The 22,417-nt window shown below is 37.6% G+C and overlaps 1 protein-coding gene, 1 long non-coding RNA gene and 1 pseudogene across 4 annotated transcripts; all 3 read left to right on the top strand.

Moving 5' to 3' along the window:
- The first annotated feature begins 4,667 nt into the window (after positions 1-4,667).
- Positions 4,668-7,736, top strand: LOC103941371 ((3S,6E)-nerolidol synthase 1). 2 transcript variants are annotated; one of them, XM_048591169.1, is made up of 7 exons: positions 4,668-5,009; positions 5,130-5,385; positions 5,508-5,886; positions 6,001-6,219; positions 6,306-6,444; positions 6,587-6,835; positions 7,033-7,736. In XM_048591169.1, exons 1-7 carry the CDS (start codon positions 4,848-4,850, stop codon positions 7,309-7,311), a joined length of 1,683 nt encoding a protein of 560 aa, XP_048447126.1. In that variant the 5' UTR covers positions 4,668-4,847; the 3' UTR covers positions 7,312-7,736. The 2 variants fall into 2 exon arrangements, with proteins under 2 accessions (XP_048447126.1, XP_048447125.1); XM_048591168.1 differs by having other exon boundaries at positions 4,675-5,009; positions 5,109-5,385.
- Positions 7,737-17,697: 9,961 nt separating this feature from the next.
- Positions 17,698-19,282, top strand: LOC103941374 (annotated as a pseudogene).
- A 1,295-nt stretch (positions 19,283-20,577) lies between these two features.
- On the top strand, positions 20,578-21,779 carry LOC125480380. 2 transcript variants are annotated; one of them, XR_007260803.1, is made up of 3 exons: positions 20,593-21,110; positions 21,277-21,581; positions 21,721-21,779. It is a non-coding gene; the product is annotated as an uncharacterized LOC125480380 (long non-coding RNA). The 2 variants fall into 2 exon arrangements; XR_007260802.1 differs by having other exon boundaries at positions 20,578-21,581.
- The last annotated feature ends 638 nt before the right edge of the window (positions 21,780-22,417 follow it).

Here is a 22,417-nt window from a genome sequence, read left to right as displayed (position 1 = left end):
AATAGAACAATCGTGCCATGTGATGTGTGTTTAACAAATAAAGAAGGATTGGCTTGAGACTGTTGAAAACCCAATCCGGGCAAAAAGCTTGTGAACCGCTCATTCCAGGCTCGAGAAGCTTGTTTTAGACCATATAGAGATTTTTGAAGCTTGCACACATAACTGGAGGGATAACTAGAACTTTGAAAGCCTTGAGGTTGTTCCATATACACCTCTTCGTGGAGTAAACCATGTAAGAATGCATTTTTAACATCCAGTTGTCTAAGAGTCCAATGAAACTGTCCTGCCAATGCTAGGATCAATCAAATGGTTGTAGGTTTAACCACTGGACTGAACGTTTCACCATAATCAATGCCTTCCTCTTGACTGTACCCATTTGCAACGAGCCGTGCTTTGTATCGGGAGATGGAACCATCTGCATTCCTTTTGATTCTATACACCCACTTACAACCAACAAGATTTTTATGTGGTGGAAGAGGAACAAGAGACCACGTTTGTTGAGAATGTAAAGCAGCAATTTCCTCTTGCATAGCAGACTACCACTCTTTCATTTTTGCAGCTGCTTTGAATGTTTTGGGTTCTAGTTGTGGTGAGGTGATAGCCACGGATGTAGAATAAGCCTTTCTTTTGACAATGCCACTCTTGGAACAAGTCTGCATTGGATGCAGATTCATATGGATGGGAAGATCAACAATTAGTTGGTCTTGTTGGAAATCAGGATCATCAGGGATAGGGAACTGTGTAACAGCATGAGGGCTAGATTATATGGGTGAAGAGGGTAACAGGGGAGCTGAATGATGCAGGAAAGATGGTTGAATAGACTCTGAAGCAGTACATGATTGTGGTTGCAAGAACTTTGAGGTTGTAGATGCAGGCAATGAATCTGTGGCACTAGATGAAATTGGACTCAAGAACTCTGAGGCTCGAGATGAAGATGAATGTAGATGAGATGATGGTAATGTGACTCGATTATGCAATGAAACTAATGGTATGAATGGTGCAGATGAATGGAGTGATGACTTGGATGTTGGTGGAAACATCTAAGGTATAGCAAATGATGTGGTGGAGTATCGAAACTGTGTTTCATCAAAAAGAACATGTCTAGAAATATAGATCTTGTTTGTGATCCAATCTAGACAGAGAAAACCTTTGTAGTTGGCTGGATATCCCAAAAATGTACAAGTTGTTGTTTTGGGTTGTAGTTTGGAGCTGTTATAAGGTTTTAATAAAGGATAACAAGCACATCCAAATACTTTGAGGTGTGTAAGAGGTGGAGATTGACCAAATAACAACTGGTAAGGGGATTGCATTTTTAAAGAAAGACAAGGCATTCTATTTATCAAATAAATGGCTGTGGAACAAGCAAAGAACTAGAATTTGGATGGAAGTGTAGCTGTTTGCAATAAGGTGATGGCAGTTTCCAGAATGTGCCTATGTTTCCTTTATGCCAATCCATTTTGCTCTGGAGTGTATGGGCAAGATTTTTGATGCAAAATGACTTTGGTTGTTAGAAAATGTTGAAATTGATGACCTGTATATTCACCACCACCATCACTTTGGAAGGTTTTAATATGAGCAGAAAACTGGGTACTTAAGTATGCATGAAACTTAACAAAGATTTGAAAAACTTCTGCTTTATTTCTCAATGGAAAAATCCATGTGTATCGAGTACATTCATTAACAAAACTAGCATAATACCTATACCCTTCAAATGACATCACATGGGCAGGTCCCCATACATCACTATGAATAACCTCTAATGGGTTTATAGACTTAGTTGTAGGAAAAGAAAAAGATAATTTTGTAAATTTGCCTTTCAAACAGAGAGTACAAATGTTTTGACAAGTATCTGTGAGGGCAGAAGGTTTGATGTGTTGTAGCATTGCAGAGGTGACTGTATTTGAGGGATGCCCTAAGCGTTGATGCCATAAGCTTGTAGTAACTGGTTTGGCTAGATAGCATGCATGTAATGTGGATGATGCAGGTGGTTTCTGCTGTGGAGATTTAAACGGAATGGGGTAATAGCCAGCTTTACATAGTCCCTTGAATAGGATTTTCCCTGTGATTTTGTCCTGAACCTAAAAGGAAATATCATCACATATGAATCTACATTTGTTATGCTTGCAAAGTTGATATAGGATAATAAGTGTTGTGAAAGTTTAGGAACATGCAACACATTTTTCAATGTAAAGATATGGCTAGGAGCTTGCAGTGTAGATGTACCAATATTAGAAATTGTCAAACCTGCACCACTGGCAGTGTTTATTGTATCTGTGCCTTGATAATGAGTAGCCAAATCAAGATTTGCAAGCTCTGAAGTCATATGAGATGTGGCACCAGTATCCGCAACCCAGAACTGTTCAGATGATGTAGAAGGACTGTGACTTGCTTGCATCGCAGTGAGATTAACTGAGGGTGGTCTTCCTTGATATGCAAAGTTGTTTCTGTGATAGCATTGAGTAGCAGAGTGCCCAAACTTCCAACAGATTTGACACTGAATAGCTGCTCCATGTCCAGTAGTTGATATATTATGCCTTTGAAAGCAATCTGCAACCACATGACCTTTTTTGTTGCAAATTTGACAAGTGGGAATCGCATTTGGATGATCAGGACAAGTGTGTTGAAAAACTTTTGGGGCGCCAAGAATTCCAGGACTAGAATTGTATGGTAGAGAGTGAAATCTGGGACCATTGTTATACTGAAACCTACCTTTTCCTTTTCCTCTGTAATGTGTCCTCTTGTATCCCCAGAAGACCATGAATTGCCATAATTGCCATTAAAATTTTCAGAGCCATTTGGAGAAGATGACCCTTGTCCAGAGTGAAATCCATTAAAAGTAGATCCTCTATTGAGACTGTAGCGTTGGCTTGAAGACCCTATGTCAAATCCCTGAGACTGAGATGAACTGTGATCAAGACTAAGAGCTTTTCCTTTTTCAGATTGAGTGCTTGCAACCATTGCAGTTCCAAAAGACAAGGAAGATTCACAAGACTGTCCAATTATAGCTTCTTCAGCAAGAAGCTGTGATTGAAATTCTTTCAGGGAAATCCCATTTTCTCTGCCTCTAATAACACACCTAAATGTATTATAATTAGCAGACAACCTTTTGAGAGCAAGGATGATTATGTCATCATCATCAAATCGAACACCGGCTACAGCAAGATGGTCTCTGGCATCTTTGATCTTTTGCAGATAGACATATACTAAATCGGACCCTTTTTGTATGTTCTGAAGCTCTGTCTTCATCTGAAAAATGGTAGTCTTTGTAACTGTAGAAAACCTTTCTTTGAGATTTGTCCACATTGCATGAGAAGTTGTACTGCTAAGAACACACGAAATCGCAGTAGATGACAATGTAGCTATGAGAAGCTGCATAAGAGCAGGATCATGCATTTTCCAAACCTGATGGGCATCTGTTTCAACCCTTTCAATATTCGCTTCATCAAGAAACCTTGGTGGACATTGCTTAGACCCATCAACAAAACCAAGAATTCCATGACTGTTGAGCAGAAGATTGATCTGAAAACTCCATACAAGATAGTTTGAGTCATCCAATTTGACTGTAATAGAAGACGACACAGTAGAGATGAGACTTGTAATGGGTGATTGCACAATATGCAATTGAGCTGCGGTAACCATTGTTGCAACAACAAGAGAGTTCTTTACTTCGAACTTTTATCGAACAGTTGGTGTGCAACTGTGTAGGAGGCGAGTATCTTGTGAATTGGGACTTTGATGAACCCAGAAATCTCAAAAAATCAACAAATCAGAGGATTGAGAGAAAGAAATATATGTATCAGATAGTATGCGGAAGCTTTGGATTCACCTATGGCGATGATACCATGTAAGAACTGCAGAAATCTTAACGAAAAGATATAGAACGCAGAAGAAAGAAGAGGAAATTAGAGAGAGTCAGGTTTAGAGAGAAAGGAATGACTTTTGTTATTGTTCATATCTTCTTCACAGTTTACAAAACTGTTATATCTTGTTACAAAACTTTCTCACTAAGCTAAGGACTAACTGCTGTCTAACTACCTTATAACAAACTATGTAGTCTCTTGACAAGTGTCATTCATTTCTGCCATAGATTTATCTGTCACTTGGATGTTGGTTTTCTTCACTTCACTATTCTTACAAATAGTACGTATTATTATAATGAACTACGCAATGTTGCACAAGGACATTAAGGCTTTCTGATTTGTCGTAATTTTTTACCTCAAAACATGAAGAAAAGATAGATAGAGTTGAGATCGGCACAAGTTTGCGGAACCAAAAGGTTCTAGATCTGAGCATTATTAATTTATTTATTTTTGGTCACTAATAATGGGAAAATGTGTTTGAAGGCTTCCTTCAACATTGATGCCTTTATAGGGTTTGAGGCATGCTTGGATAATACTTTGGTATACTGTTTTCGTGAATAAAAAAATAATAAACATACCATTATTTTTATTTTTTTTGTTGAAAAATAAGAAACACGTGATATTTTTTTATTAGGCCAAATCAAAAAATGAGTACATAAAATACTCACTAGTGATCAATACCTAAGTATTATACTTTGCCGAATAGCACAACTTTCACGTTTTGTACACTTGATTTGAAGTTTAACTGTATTTGATTCTTTCTTGGGACCCTTCCTAGTACATTTGAATTTTCAACCCCAAAAAATACAATAAAAGCGCAAATAAAAAAATACTCTAAATCAACGTGAAAAGTGTGCTAGCTCTTGAAGTATAGCGAAAATCGATTTTCATGGCGATTATAAATTGAGAGAAGAAGAAGAGCGAAAAACATCTTATTTTCTCTATTCGCCTTCTACTACTCTGGGAGTTGATTAGACTTACAGAAATATGGAATTTTCTATTTCCCAGTCCTCCTTTGCAACCTTGTCTTCTACTCCAGTTGCTCCGCAACACCCTAGTTCTAAAAAATGGAGCATCCCCGAAGATCACAGCTTGCTTTCTACTCCCTTAAAATCGCTTAACTCCAAAACGAAGTATACTTCATCTAAGGTAAGAAAAATCATCTCTCTCTCTCTCGCGCACGCGCGCGCACACACACACATGTGCATACATGGTTGAAGATCGACTCTCTTTAATTCCTTGCCGCAGGATGACATAATTTGTTTCCAGAATGAACAAAAACTGGACGACTTAAGGCATGCATTGAAAAAAGTGGGAGGAGAAGCAGTTGAAGGTTTGGACATGATCGATGCGGTTCAACGGCTAGGTCTAGACTACCACTTTGAAGAAGAAATTGACCAAATTCTCCAAAGGCAACATATAATATCTAGTACTACTGCTCATGGTGCTCACCATCCCACCGACCTGCATGAAGTCGCTCTCCGCTTTCGACTACTCAGGCAGCACGGTTACTTCGTCTCTGATGGTGATTATTAACTATAATTCAGTAATATAGATTGGTATTCGGTACCAGTAAATTGGCTCAATATAATTTCGATGTTGTGATAACTAGCTAATTTATAAGTTTTGTTTATCGTGTGAATATAGATGTGTTCAACAATTTCAAGACAAGAGATGGAAATTTCAATCAAATGTTAAGGGAAGACATCAGGGGGTTGATGAGTTTGTATGAAGCGTCACAGCTAAGTATAGAGGGTGAAGTTGTACTTGAAGAAGCTGGAAAGTTTAGTGGCTATTTCCTAAATTCATCCCTGTTACATCTCGACCATCACCAGGCCAGAGTTGTTGAAAACACATTGAGAAATCCTCATCACAAAAGCTTGGCACCATTCATGGCCAAGAACTTTTTTGTCTCTAGCTTCCAAGGAACAAATAATAGGTGGTTAAATATATTACAAACTGTTGCAAAAACAGATTTAAATATGGTCCAGTCCCTTCACCAGAAGGAAGTTGTTCAAGTTTCCAAGTAAGTTAGTAACTTTATTGGAAAATAGCACTTTAATCTTCAGTTGTTTTCTCTATATTTAATAAATTAAGCAGTTGCTAATCAATGTTTATTTGTTTCAATTAACTTAATTAGATGGTGGAAAGAGCTGGGATTGTGTGAGAAGTTGAAGTTTGCAAGAGACCAACCTATTAAATGGTACATTTGGTCCATGGCATGCCTAACAAATCCAAACTTGTCAGATGAGAGGATTGAGCTCACAAAACCTATCTCATTTATCTATTTGATTGATGACATTTTTGACGTTTACGGGACGCTTGATGAACTCATTCTTTTCACGGAGGTTGTTAATGGGTAAGAATAATTAAAACATCCCGTAACTTCGTAATTAATTTCACTAGTTTTCACAGTGAATTGATCAGAACATTTTTATGCTACAGATGGGAAATTGGTTCTATAGAGCACTTACCGGACTACATGAAGATATGCTTCAAGGCTCTTTACGATATGACGAATGAAATCAGCTGTAAGGTCTATCAAAAGCACGGATGGAACCCGTTACATTCGCTAAAGAAGACGGTATATATATATATGCAAACTGTAGTATTTGCCTTATTGTTAAGTATATCTATCTAACTGGATTAATGTCGTGACAATTATGTGCTAGCATATTAAGAAAGGCTTAATTATAGATTAATTCATTCTATTTGTTTGCATGCAGTGGGCGAGTCTGTGCAATGCATTTTTAGTGGAAGCAAAATGGTTCAAATCCGGGCACTTGCCAAGGACTGAAGAGTACTTGAAGAATGGAATTATTTCTTCTGGGGTGAATGTGGTGATGATCCACATTTTCTTTCTGTTGGGTGAAGGTATAACCAATCAAATTGTGGAGTTCTTGAATGGCACTCCAGCGATTATATCTTCAACGGCAGCAATTCTTCGGCTTTGGGACGACTTGGGAAGTGCCAAGGTAACTACATATTTATATTATCATTTATATCAAGTACCCTAGTAACTAAATGCCTATTCATCCCTGCTTATGAGGTTCTATATTATGTGTGGTGGATGTCTTAGCCTATATATATTTGTCCGTCAAAATTTGTAGCATGCATGTATATATATGCACATAAAGCACGTCAGATTTTCTTATCGTCATATTGATTGTAGGATGAGAATCAAGATGGGGACGACGGGTCATATGTAAAATTCTATTTAAATGAACATCAAGGCAAGAGCATGGAGGAAGCACAAGAACATGTTACAAATATGATTTCAGAAGAATGGAAGAAGCTGAACAAAGAATTGATGTCTCCTAATCCACTTCCCGCAGCATTCACAAAGGCTTCCCTAAATCTCGCAAGAATGGTGCCATTGATGTATAGCTACGACGACAACCAGCGCCTTCCATCTCTTGACGAGTACATGAAATCGATGCTTCATGCGTGAAGTTGATTTGATTTCGATTTCTCACGTGCAATGGTCCCAAATAGAATTACCCTTGCTAGTTTATAATATATTAATATCCTATTGAGCAAGGAATAAACAACTGGAACATAAGTGCAAGGCATGTGAATTGCTACCGGAAGAGAGAATGTAAAATGTGTTAGACGAAGTCAACACTTAATCTCTGCGCAACTTGAGGAGTTTGGGTGTACTTCAAACTCTTATTCCGTTGTTTTTTTCCATGTTTGTAGGATTTGTTTTTAAAATGTATTTTATTTGTAATCTGTTTGTAATCTTTTCATCTTTCTGTTTGTATTTTTCAAATTCAAAGTTCCTTGTAATTGGGGTTTTCAAACCCACGATGTAATCTTGAAAGTATTATAAATACATGCAACCCAAAGTTGTTTGGGTATGCAATTGAAGTGAAACACCTAAGTTTCTAAGTTTTACTTGGTTTCTAGAGCTTTTTTTGTCCAATGACACTGATCCTCAACCTGTGCTTTTCCCATCACAGCTTCCATGGCTCAAAACAACGACATTGCTTCCCAAACTTCCAACCCCACCCCCTCCCCCCCCAAACAACCTTTTCCATCATTTTTCATCCTCCATGACTACCGTAGTCCAGATTAAGCTTGATAAGACCAACTACCCACTGTGGATGGCCTAGATTCTTCCAATCCTCAAAAGTAGGGATTTAATGGGATATGTTGATGGTTCTCTGGTGTGTCCTTCTAAACACCTACCTGGAGATGCAACTGTAAATCCTGCGAACACTGCCTAGGTGCAACAGGACCAAATGATCCTGAGTTGGATCAATGGATCTTTGACTGCTTATGTTTTGTCCGTGGTGGCAAGCAAACGGACTGCTCGAGCTACCTGGGAAGCTCTAGAGTAAAGATATGCGTCTTCTTCACATAATTGCATTTTGTTTTTGAAGAATGAATTATTGCAGACCAAGAAGGGTGATCTTTCTGTGGCAGATTACCTTGATCGCATGAATGCTATAGCTGACAACCTTGTCCTAGTAGGGCAACTTGGGAATGATGATAAACTAGTTTAGATTGTGTTGAACAATCTGGGACCAGCGTTTGAGATGACAGTTAGTGCGGCTCAAGCTCGTGACACACCCATTACTTATCCTACCCTTGAGGCCTTGCTGTTGACAACGGAACACAGAATGGCGAACCAAAATCCTCCTGTGGTTGACAATGTTTCAGTGAATGCTTTTGTTGCGACCAGAGGCCGCAGTGGTGGACGAACTCGTGGCCTGGGCAGATGTGGAGTCCCATCAAACCGTAGTGCATCTCTCAACCAATGAGGTCTTAACCCTCGTAACAACATCAACCAGCGTAATGCATTAGGTAATACTGAATAATTTGTTCCAAATGGTGATAGGATTGTGTGTCAAATTTGTGGCAAACCTGGGCACCCCACACTTAATTGCTACCAAGGGATGAATGGTGCATATGAAGGTAGAATTCCTACCGAGCGTCTCTCAACAATGGCGTCTTCCTCTCCTATCACTCTTAACAAGCAACCAAATGGAACATGGCTGCTTGACACGGGTGCAAATGCACATATTACTCTGGAAATTCAAATTTTGGTCAATCCAAAGAAATACAATGGTAATGATGGTGTAGGAGCTGTAGGTAACGATTCTGGCATTCCTATATTTCACTATGGTTCTAATCAATTATATACTAATGCTTGCTCATTTGACTTAAATAATATCCTTCATTGTCCCACTGCCTCCACAAATATTATTTTCGCACATAGGTTTACTTTAGATAACCACTGCTACCTACTCATATTTCCACATTGTTTTCCTTGTTAAGGACTTCAAGACCTGGAAGACACTTTTCTAAGGGAGATGTGAGAATGGGTTATACCCATTTCCAAGTGGCAGTGATCAAGTACAATATCCAGTTTCAGCCTTTGTTGGAGTTAGAGTCTCGGTTCAAAAGTGGCATGCTCGACTTGGTCATCCTGCCAACTCAACAATAAAGTTTTTAGTTTCATATGTAACCATATGAGAGACTTTTTCGTCGAAAACCCAAATATGAAATGTTGAAAGTGTTTGGTTGTCAATGTTTTCCTTGGTTAATGCCATACACCCAAAATAAGCTTCAACCAAAGTCAAAATCTTGTGTTTTTCTTGGGTATTCTTTGAACCATCAAGGTTACAAATGCATGGACTTGACCACAAGATGTATATATTTGTCTCGCCACGTCCTATTCAATGAGGACAATTTCCCTTTTAAGGGACTCACATCTTCTTCAGAAAATGTTGTCACACAAGGTACGTTTTCCTCCCTTGACATATTGTTCACATTTCCCTTATCTCACTCTCCAAATTTGCCTTCATCAATTAATCACCTCATTTTGCCCGTGACCCAAGAAACCTTTTGTAATCTAACCACATCACCTCCCACCGATTCCACCGCTTCTCAGCCTAATTCAACTACTCCCACCGATTCCACCGCTTGTCAGCATTATCCTATTGTTCCCACCGATTCTACCCATGTAGAATCTACCAATCCTATTCCCACATTGACTTTAGAACTTGCCCAGCCTTTGGGATCCCTTACACCATCAAATGAGCAAGTGTTATCGCTACCAGAACCTGTGCTAGTGCAATCAATGCCTTCCAATGCACCTGAACATCGTATGATGACACGTTCCAAATCAGGGATTCAAAAACCAAACCCTAAGTATGCTATGCATGTAAATGTTGATCATTTTCCTGTTGAACCTACCTGTTTTAGTCAAGCCGTCAAGCACGAAGAATGGAGGAATGCAATGGTTCTGGAATTTAATGCTTTGCAAAGATGTGGAACGTGGAGTTTGGTCCCATATAATCCCAAGATGAACCTGCTGCCAAATAAATGGGTTTTCAAAATTAAAAGACGTGCAGATGGTACAATAGAGAGACATAAAGATCGCCTAGTAGCTAATGGTTTTCATCAAAAATCTGGAGTGGATTTCAACGAGACATTTAGTCCCGTTGTCAAGCACAGCATCATACGACTTGTGCTTAGTCTTGCAGTCTCCAAGAAGTGGCATGTTAGGCAACTTGATGTCCACAATGCTTTTCTGCATGGTTATTTAAATGAAGAAGTATATATGCACCAACCGTCCAGGTTCATTGACAAACAATTTCCAAATCACGTTTGTAAGTTGCAATGCTCCATTTATGGTTTGAAACAAGCCCCACGGGCTTGGTTTCGACGGTTCTCAGATTTTTTGCTTCAACTTGGTTTTCAAGAATCTACTTGTGATTACAGTTTGTTTGTCTACAATCATAAAGGAGTGTATCTTATTCTGTTAATATATGTAAATGATATATTGGTCACAGGGAACAACTCTTATCAAATGGCACGGCTGATTAAGAAACTAGGCACAGTGTTCTCTATGAAAGATTTGGGACCGCTTAATTATTTCCTAGGTGTTGAAGTGAAATATGATGGTCATTCCATGCATTTATGTCAATCCAAGTATGCCCTCGATTTACTCACACGTACTAAATTTACAGAGGCCAAACCCATCTCCACTCCAGTTGCCTCTGGACAGAAACTAAGTGCATATGTGGGTGATCCATTTGACAAACCAGAATTGTATCGGAGCGTTGTTGGCGCCCTACAATACATCACTATTACTCGGCCAGACTTGTCTTATGCTGTTAATCAAGTTTGCCAATTTATGCACTCCCCTAAAACTACTCATTGGATGGCTGTGAAGAGGATTCTTTGTTACTTGAAGGCCACGCATGATCATGGACTTGTATACAAGTCTGGAAGTTCACGGTTAACAGCATTCTCATACGCTGATTATGCTGGCAATCCGAACACACGACATTCCACATGTGGTTTTTGTATTTATTTGGGTTCTAATCTTGTGTCTTGGAGTTCGAAGAAGTAGAAAACAGTTTCAAGGTTGAGTGCGGAAGTTAAGTATAGGCAATTGGCTTATACTGCAGCTGAACTATCTTGGTTACGATCTCTCTTTTAGGATCTGCACTTGCATCTTGCACAACCAACTATTTGGTGCGATAATATTTCCTCCATAGCCCTAGCTTCGAATCCAGTTTTTCATTCATGCACTAAACATTTAGAGGTTGACTATCACTATGTCAGAGAGAAGGTGGTGCGTGGTCAATTGTTGGTTAATTACATTTGTTCCCAGGATCAGATTGCTGATGTGTTTACCAAGGGGTTGTCTTCATCTCGTTCTAAATTGCTGGTGTCCAAGTTTCTCGTCGTTCCACCGCCTGTTAGCTTGCGGGGGGCTATTAGACGAAGTCAACACTTAGCTAATCTCTGCGCAACTTGAGGAGTTTGGGTGTACTTCAAACTCTTATTCCGTTGGTTTTTCCATCTTTGCAAGATCTGTATTTCAATGTATTTTATTTGTAATCTGTTTGTAATCTTTTCATCTTTCTGTTTGTATTTTTCAAATTCAAAGTTCCTTGTAATTGGGATTTTCAAACCCACGATGTAATCTTGAAAGTATTATAAATACATGCAACTCACAGTTGTTTGGATATGCAATTGAAGTGAAACACCTAAATTTCTAAGTTTTACAAAATGAAGAGATAAATTTGATGCTCTTAAGTTGTTTTATTTTCTGAAAAAAATAAAAATATCCTCGTTCTTTCCTCCCAAAGAAAATATCCAAGTTGTTGAAGGGCCGAGATTTGCTGAACTTGTTACAAACAAAACTTTTATGTGGCCCTCCAACTAAAAATTGATTAACAATGAATCAAAACATCCAAGAAGTGAGACTTTAATTTTTTGGTACAAAGTTCATTCTCTCAACTTCATCAACCAGCTGGATCATGAATACCTTGTCCACATGAATTTGGGGCAAATATGTGGCCCCAACATTTAGTAGTTTTGAGGAATTTCTCTAAAATTAATGCATAATTTTAGTGGCCATGTGATTATAAATTAGTCCAACTATCTATTCATTGTTTGTCATGTCACGTGATTGGTTACAGTATTTGATTTATTGAATTGAGCTTTTTACCTACAATGCAAACTCATTGTCTGGTCATTACAAAAAACAATTGAAGATATTTCTGTTACTCAACAACCTTATAACAGTCTTAGCAACCTGGTCATTGCTGCCTTGACTAAGGAATTTCATATTAAAGACTTGGGGACACTCTCTTGGTATTTAGATTACTTAGAATCAAGAGGGGTTGTTTCTTTCTCAAGCTAAGTACATGTCTGATTTACTTACAAAAACGGAAATGTTCCATATAACATATTGCTCAAAGATGACGGGGTACCTTTTAACAATCTTGAATTGTATAGAAGTATTCTAGGAGCACTTCAATGCCTTACCTTTACTAGAACAGATATTGTATTCTCAGTGCATCAAGTCAGTCAGTTCATGCATTGTCCAATGGAGTCTCACTTTCTTGCTGTAAAAAGGATACTTGGGCATTTGTAGGGTACACAGAACTATGGTATTCAATTTGTTAAAGGTGTCTTAGATTTACATGCATTTAATGATGCTGATTGGGCTGGAGACCCTAATGACAGAAGGTCAACAACTGGACTTGTAGTTTTCTTGGGGTATAATCCTATCTCTTGGTCTTCCAAGAAATAAAACAGAGTTTCTCGATCCTTTATTAGATTGAATATAGAGTCATTGCCTCCACATCAGCTGATATTGATTGGATTGGACAGTTACTTGTTTTTCCGCAAATTCCAGTGCCTATTCCTTCTACATTGTTTTGTGATAACTTGTATGTCATTGCTCTTACATGGTAATCCAGTCATGCATCAAAGGACAAAGCATATAGAGATTGATTTTCACTTTGTCAGGTAAAGGGTTGCTAAACAACTTTTACACATGCAATTTGTCTCATCAAATGAACAGTTTGATGATATCTTGACAAAAGAATCATCTAGACCATTTTTTCATACACATTGCTGCAATCTCAGGCTTGGTGCTTCCTCTCCTGAGTTTGATAAGGGATGATGACAGTATAGGATCAATGGATGCATAAAGTGCCATGTGTCAGTAGATTAGGGAATCTATTATAAGGCTATTAAGATTGTTATAAGGTTGTTGAGTAGACTTAGTTACTAAGAAAGCAGTTATATATCCAAATGTACTCTTTGTAATTCACTACTGAAAATATACAGAACATTTTCTTCCTCTTCAAGCTTCCTCTTTCTTTCTACAATCTCTCTTACTATTCTTCATGTCTGCAAACATTATCTGTTTCTTTACATAAATACCACCAAGATATTTATTAAGTATCCGAAATGGGGAATTCATGACATAATCAAACAATTTCCTTCTCCGGACCCTTTGAGAATAGGAGTAGGATTCTCTCCCTTCTTTTTTTCCCTCCCCTTCCCTCCCCTCCCCTCCTATTTGAATGGTCACGGTTAAGCTGTGTCAACATCTTATAAAAAAAATCAGGTAAAAAGAATTCTCTCATACCGTTGGCGTTTCCTTGTAAAAAAATGACATAATCAGAGAATGCAAAAGAACAAAACATAAATATTGAAGTCACATTGAGCTAATAAATAATTTTCTACCACGATATATTTGCTAGTAAAATGTTCATCAAAGGAGATACTACGAAGACGCTTGATCGTATTTCATATTGTTTGTTGACTCACTTGCAAGTTAAATTTTCTAAAACTAACGGTTGCAATTAGTTTTGAGTGCTACCTGGATTACTTTGTTGTTGTGAACACGAACGTTCCTTGAAACAAGAAACAAGAATAACGTGTACAAAATAATATTTTTGTTTTTTTAATGATTTTGGGGTTACGATCTCTCTCAAATTTGGTCCTCTGATTCTATCTTCGTAGGGTGTAGGTTTGTGGATGAGTTGTTGATCCAAAGGGCCGTCGGGGCTTGATCTAAGGATGAACAGTTGATGAACGGATGAACACTTTCTTCAAGGGCCGTCGGGGCTTGATCTTGAATAATGGTTGTGTGGATTTCTTCAAGGGCTTTTGGGCTTGATCTTGAAGGTTGATGGATGAGCGGATCTTCAAGGGCTTTTGGGCTTAATCTTGAAGAACGATTGGATGTGTGGATTTGTTGAGGTTGTTGATCCAAAGGGCCGTTGGGGCTTGAGCTTAGGATGAACGGATGATGAATGATGAACGCTTTCTTCAAGGGCCGTTGGGGCTTGATCTTGAATAATGGTTGTGTGGATTTCTTCAAGGGCTTTTGGGCTTGATCTTGAAAGTTGATGGATGAGCGGATCTTCAAGGGCTTTTGGGCTTAATCTTGAAGAACGATTGGATGTGTGGATTTGTTGAGGTTATTGATCCAAAGGGCCGTTGGGGGCTTATGCTTAGGATGAACGGATGAACACTTTCTTCAAGGGCCGTCGGGGCTTGATCTTGAAAGAGGATTTAACGAAGAACGAAGAGAGCTTTCTTGATCCTTCGGAATTCTTGGGAATTTGGATGGTTGGAAGCTTTGGAGTTTCAAAGCTTCAAGGATTTGGGGAATTCCTCTTCTAATTTTGGAGTAGAGAAATGTATTTGTGAATTCCTTGATGCTTGATACCTTGATGGAGAAGCCTATTTATAGGCTTTGAGAATGAATCACCACCACAAAATATTTTTTTCCTTTCCAAGCACCATTGCCTAATTTTCCCACTTAATGCAATATTGAAATTGAAGTGGTGTAACTTATGGCCTAATTTCCCACTTAATACCATTTTAAACTTGAAGTGGTCTAACTTATGGCCTAATTTCCCACTTAACACCATTTTAAACTTGGAATGTGTATGCTTTGTCATTGCCCAAATGAGAAAAACTTGCTTTGATCCGTAATGGATTGAAGTGTGCTTGCCTTGTCATTGCCCAACATGAGAAGAAAAACTTGTTTAATCCTTCAAGGGTATTTCTTCCTATTTTGTTGAGTCACACGCCATGTGTACAATTTGTACAACACGTGGCGTATGCCATGTATGCCTTGACACGTCAAAACTTTAATGCATTGGTGAACATTTGTTTTACTGAAATTTCGATGTCTACAGTTGTATCCATTCCCATTCCATCCATCGTTCTTGATTTCTTTACACCAAGATGAGAAGCCGTTGTTGTATGTATGAAGTGTTGTGTTACTATGGCTTCTGTTTATTCAAATAGAGTTTTGCTAGGTTAAATGCTGATAAAATGGAATAATATAGTACATTGAATAATGTATAATCTATTTTTTAGAAAAATAAGTAGATTTATAAATTTTACTTTGTTAAAAAAGTATGTACAATAGAATTATTAGTTCGTAAAATGAGAAACTTACAATGTACAATATTTAAAGAAATAAGAAATACCTTGACAAGGGTTTAGAGTTTAGAATTTAAGATTGAATCACCATTTTTTGCCTTCTAGCTTTATATATAAATTAATCAGTAATTTTTTCCTTAATTCCAAGACACTTTTTTTTTTTTTTGGTCAAAGCTTCATTCCATGACTAGGTTTATATAGAAATTCAACGCATTACAAACACGACAAGTTTTTGTACATGGTATTCCTCGTATAGCCTTGTACAAATACTGGTAGTCCACAAACGTAAATCAAATACAAAACTTCGAACACCACATGGTACATTTGGAATGGACAACACATTCTAAACGCACAAAACGTATCGTTTCAACTAAAATTTATTATGTTTAAAGCATGAATTATAAAATCCAATTCTCAATTCCTTATTCAACCTGCAAGTAACACTGAGAGATAGGGAAGAAAGGGGAAGGAGGGAAGAGAAGGAGCAGTGCTCCAATATTTTTTTGTATTTTGATTTCGTTTTGTAAAATTTGTTCTTATCTTTTACCTCCAGAGCATGAGCTCATATATAACTCTCCACTCAAACAAACTGTCAGCTGGCTATGACTAATCACTCACTAATAATTATTATTTAATCTGCTAATGTATCACTGATTGTGGTTAAGGTATTAACAGGGACATAACAATGAACAAATTAAGTGATGTGAAATATGTGTGGTTGCTGAGCTTCACACATGGATTGATTTATTTTGATACCATGAAGGAAGTTGGCGTTCTATCATAAAATTATTTGAAAGTAAGGAAATTTTTTGAAATGTCCTATGAACTTGTACGCATTTTTCAGTTTATTATATAAACTAAAATTTTAAGCAATTTGTCATATCAACTTTATGAAATCATTAATTTGTCATCTCTCCCTAATTTCGTTAAGTTTTCCATCCAATATAAGTGACTTGTGTTTAGGGTTATTGGGTCATTTTAATACCTTACTTCCCTTTTATTAAGTTATATTCGACAAAAAACTGTAGGGTTTATCAGGCAATGGAACAATATTTTTTTTATATGATAGCAATGAAATGATCATGCAATGCACTCTCTTATGGTTATTCCAAATATGTAATGATACACAAGTGGGAGTTTGCATTTTAGCATGTCACTAAGACACAATTTCATACGGGCTCTATAAATGAGAAACATGTTGACGTTTTGTGCCATAAATAGAATGTAGATGCATATGTGCTAAAGAAAAGTAAAAAAATGAAGTGTTTGTACTAAAGAAAAGTAAAATACATTTGAAAAGATGTTAAAATGACCTAAATAACCCTGAAAACAAGTCTTGTGTGAGGCACTTGACTTATATTGGATGGAAAATTTAACGGGGAGTTAGGATGAAATGACAAATTAATGATTTTGTAAAGCTGGTATGATAAATTGCTTAAAATTTTAGTTTATATAACAAATTGAAAAATATGAATAGGTTCATATAACATTTCAAAAAAATTCCCTTGAAAGTATCAAAAGTAGCCTAATTCCTTAAGCACATATAAGGTCTCTTATATTCTCAACGTGGGAACTCATACTCTCAATATTTTAAGAGCAATGTAGGTTGATGCATGGAATAAAAATTCTTTCAAAGTTATGAAAAAGAGTGAAAATTCTAAAATATATTAATGTATAACATACATTCTTGAATTTAACAGTTAGATACAATGATGGAGCCAATATTTTTTTTTTTTTGGGTTGGGGGGGGCGGGGGGTGGGGGTTGGTTTGGGGGGCGCGCATAGGCAAAACATATAAACATTGAATGATGAACAACTTGTGCAAATCAAGGAATAACGTAAGCTTGCTTAAATGGTGCGAGAGGGTCAGGCCCACCTACAATCTATGTCTGGCTCCGGCCCTGGTTAGATACATGTGCCGAAGAATTTCAACAAATTTAAACACTGTTAAATTTTCTTCTCAGGCCATCTTTGCTATCTCCACTCCAAATATTGCTCAAAAAAAGATCCTACTTCTTGGGCACTCTAATCTCATTCAGCTATTTCTATCCACCTATGTCCACTCTTCCAATAACTCCACCTTGCTTGCAGGATGACATGCCGTTTCTAACATGAATAAAAGTTGGAGGTATTCAGGAATGTATTGAGCAAAGTAGGAGGAGAAGGCGCGCTTGAAAGTTTGAACATGATCGATGTTGTTCAACGTCTAGGTATAGATTACCACTTTCGAAGAACAAATTGACCTAATCATATCTATCAGCTCATGGCCTTTCTCATCAACAAAATGACCTTCATGAAGTTGTCCTTCGGTTCTGGCTACTCAGACAACATGGTCACTTCATGACCGAGGGTGAGTATAACTAAAATTTTGGTAACAATTTGTTTCGTATATTTACGTAGTATTGTAGATTGATATTCAGTATCAGTCAATCACTCCCAATTATAACTTTTGTTGTTAATAGATGTGTCAACAACTTGAAGTAAAGGGAAGGAAGCATTTTAAGAAAATGTTAGTTAGTTAAGAGGTCAAGGGATTGATGTATGAAGCTTCACAGCTAAGCATGGAAGCAGAAGATGCACTTGATGAAGCTGGAAAATTGAGTAGTGATCTCCTAAATAGATCATTGTCCTATCTTGGTCCTCATCAGGCCAGAGTTGTGGGGAACACACTGGAGTACCCCCATCACAAAAGCTTGGCCACATTCATGGCCACTAATTCCCTATCTGGCATGAACAATAGACGGCTAAATATGCTACAGGATGTGGCAAAACGGATTTTAATTTGGTTCAGTCCTTACGTCAGAAGGAGATATTCAAATTTTCAAAGTTAACTGACATCGTGCATTTAACAGCACTTCTTAAAAATGCAGTCCAATTTATTGTCAGCCATGTTGTGCACATATTTACAAGGTCGAAGTACCAACAATATCATCAATATCAAGAATATATCCGCATGTAAACAATACGGTTAACTGCACTATAGAAATCCTAATTTGTCTGTTTATTTCATCCAACAAATTAATTAGGTGGTGGAAAGAGATGGGACTGCCTAGGAACTGTAGTTTGCGCTCAACAGATCCAAACTTGTAAGAGGAGAGGATTCAGCTCACAAAACCATTTATTGGTGACATTTTCGATGTACGAGACGCTTGATGAACTTACTCTCTTCACTGAGGCCGTCAATATGTAAACAATAAAATGTCCTGTACTTTCTTAATTGGCTTCACCAGTTTCCACCGTGAATTGATCAGTAAATGTTATAGAGCACTTTAACCGGACTACATGAACATATATTTAATGGCTCTTTACAATATGACGAATGAAATCAGCTGCAAATTCTATCAAAAGCATGGGTGGTACCCATTACATTCGTTTAAGAAGGTAATATATTAAACCGGATTAGTGTCATGAAATTTAATTACTAGTTTGTTCAAGAAAAGGTTTAACAGTTACTTCTACTACACGTGCAGTGGGGGGATTCTGTGCAATGCATTTTTAGCAGAAGCAAAACGGTTCAAATCCGGGCACTTGCCGAAGGCGGAAGACTACTTAAAGAATGGTATTGTTTCTTCTGGGGTTAGTGTGATGATGGTGCATAGATTCTTTCTCTTGGGTCAAGGTACAACGAAAGTGTGGAGCCATTGAATGAAACTCCAGAAATTGCATCTTCCACAGCAGCAATTCTTCGGCTTGGTCTCTGAGATTTGAAATCAATAGAATTGGTCATTGAGTTTGTCCACCTTCAATCATTTTGCTAATTCCATGAAAAATCTCCACTAAATAAGGATAAAATGACAAAAATACCCTCAAATTTTGTCAAATCATTTTGGCTTATTGTTTATTAAATTGAGGGTAATTTTGTCATTTTAATCTTTATTTAACATAACTATTTATGAAAAAACCAAAATGATTGATGGTGGACAATCTCAGGAACCAATTGTATTGATTTCAAATCTCAATGACCAAATGCGAAGTTATGCAAATCTTAGAGATTATTTTGACTAAATTTCCTTAAAAAATTTAGCCACAAGAGCTTGACAAAACTAGAGTTCACCATGGTTTAATCTCTAATTGTTCAGACTCGATTTAACACCATCGTCCGATATAATTAAGGCAGTTGGATGAAGAAAGGATTCCGGTTTTACACGTTAGATTTTGAGAGATTATTATTGTGATTTTGTCATGGTATTATTGCATTAGGATCAATCATGGCCGATGCCAGAAGATGGGCTGCTCAAGTTCAAATGAAGATCCATGCAATCCTCTGGATAAGGATTGCTTTCGCTTGGTCGGTAAAGCTGGGATTAAAGATCCTCTGTTGTTTTATGGACTAATGTGACAAGGAACGTGAAAAAACTTTACCATGTTGTGCATAAGGGATGCTGATTGTGATTAAGATGGTACAAATTGTAATGACTTTTCAGACTGGGTTCATAGTGGACTAATGTGAAAAGGTGATGTCAAATTTGTTTTATTTATTTTTATTGTGTGGATCCCATTAATTCATTAATTATAAATCTTGAAAATGTATTTTAATTGATTTTTTTTTTTTTAATGCATCCTACATATATCATTTATAAGAAAGAAACATATCGGTTAGAAAAAAAGAAAATCTGACATTGTCATGTTAGCCATCAAATTAACATTTGACATTTATATTTTGACATCTCCTTTAGATATGCTCTTAGTTGTGTATGTAGGTGAAAAAGGAAGATGCATGGATTGGAATTAATACCAATTTAACTTTCAATCTCGGGGGTCGTAATCAATGTTTAACAAAAACAATGACAGTTTCACGAAGTTAGGGTTTTGGGTGGAAAAAAAATCGAATGTCCCAAACCAATCCGAAATATTCTCAAAGCCGAATCGAAAAAAATACAAAACCAAAAATCCCGAAAATTTCGGTACGAGAATCGGTCTCAAGTTTTCGTTCGTTTGGTAATCCCGAACCAAACTGAAATAAAAAATATATATTATTTAATTTTTAAATATATATTTGGAATTGTAACAGCCGTCAGATTCGGTTGAGATTTAATCTCAACCGTTGAATATAAATAAAACCTACTCAGAAGTCTATGTCTCGACTTTTTATGTCCACAATTTTTTTTTTTATGCGTATATAAATCCACTTAACTCAATTCAGTAACAAATCTAAATGATAGACTCATCATTTATCAAAACAAAACATTTCATCATAAAGTATAAAAGCTAGCTTTGTGCCAGGAGATTAGTCAGTCGGGTCAATCAGTAGTGGTGGAATTGTCCACACCCTCACTCTCTCTCACCTCAGACTCAAGCCTCACCTCGGTACCTGAACCTCACCACCCTCCTTGCCGATTTTTCTCTCCTCCCACATAAGTGACATCACCCAAATTCGTCGCCTGAATCCCGAATCTGCCCACACCAGTCCTCATTCCTCACTCGTGAATCCATCACCTGAATCGATACTTCACCCACTGCCTATACCACCTGAATCTGGCTCCTGATCGAGCTCTCTGTCTTAGTCCGCACTCCTCCTCACTGCACAAGGTAAGAAATTCCTGCAATAAACTCAACCAAAGTTCATACATATTGTTTGATTCCAAATTCGATTAGGGATTTTGAATTTGGGTTTCTGAATTAGGAATTTCTGAAATTAGGATTTCTAAATTAGGACTTTTTGAATTAGAGATTTTGAATAGGGTCTCTGAATTAGGGATTTTGAATCGACGGGGTGGTGAAAAATATTTATTTTTCTCATGCTAAAATGGCAAGCTGCTGTTCTGGACTTCTTGGGCTTCGAAGCGTCTAGAGTTTTGGACCAATTATCGGCGGCAATCATCGTGAGCCGGTCCCGCTGAATCTCCGACAGCGTTATCGAGCTAGGAAGCGCCGAACCGGGCTTGGCCTTGACCGGGTACTCGAGCGGGTACTCGGCGACATGGTGGCGCTTGAAATCGTATGGCCCTGTTCCGTACACCTTCGTCATTGCCACTCGCCCACTGATCTGGTTGTATTGAGGTGGAATTGTTTATGGTTAATGTGCTTACTCATGATGTCAAAATTTGAATTAGTCATAAAAATAGGTTGTGATGTTACATTGATTTGGATACTAGCCCTTTACTTCGGTGCATCAAACTAATGCGATTTTGTGGATCAGGATTAACGCCAAAGGCAGAGTACCGAATGATTGGAGCGGTTGAAGTTCGTTCCATGGCAGGAGTTGAGACAGTTGTTGGTTGTACAGTAAAATTCTAGTAGTTGGATCGAAGTTTCGCGAGGATTGGATGGTGTAAAATCGTACTACAAATATTTTGCAGAAGATAAATTACTTCTATTGCTTCTGATAGTCTTTATACAAAGAGAGATCTAACCAAATAGGGAACCTATCCTACATTCTAGGTTTTACAGATATTCACAAATCAATTATAAACAATTTATAAAATAGTTTCCTAAAACTAAGCCAAGATATCAGGGATGATATCATTGACTTCTCAACACTCCCCCTCAAGTTGGAGAGTGGATATTGAGAACTCCCAACTTGTGAATGATCTTTGAGAAAGTATCCTTTCCTAATGGCTTCGTGAGTACATCTGCAAGTTGATTGGAGGAAGGAACAAATCTCGTGACAACTGAACCATCTTGTATCTTGTCCCGGATGAAGTGACAGTCCATTTCTATATGCCTGGTTCGCTCATGAAAAACTGGGTTATCAGCAATGTAAAAAGCTGCTTTATTGTCGCAATGGAGCAGAGCCGGTCTTTGATGTAGTATACCTAGGTCCTTCAGTAAACATCGTAACCATGATAATTCACAACAAGCTCCAGCCATGGCTCGATACTCGGCCTCTGCTGATG

This window comes from the organism of the source record quoted next, unplaced genomic scaffold, assembly GCF_019419815.1.
Source record: "Pyrus x bretschneideri cultivar Hongxiangsu unplaced genomic scaffold, Pyrus_bretschneideri_v1 Contig33, whole genome shotgun sequence".
Classification (NCBI taxonomy): Eukaryota; Viridiplantae; Streptophyta; class Magnoliopsida; order Rosales; family Rosaceae; genus Pyrus; species Pyrus x bretschneideri.
Note: the sequence above shows the minus strand (reverse complement) of the source record. Positions and strands in the feature narration are given on the sequence as shown.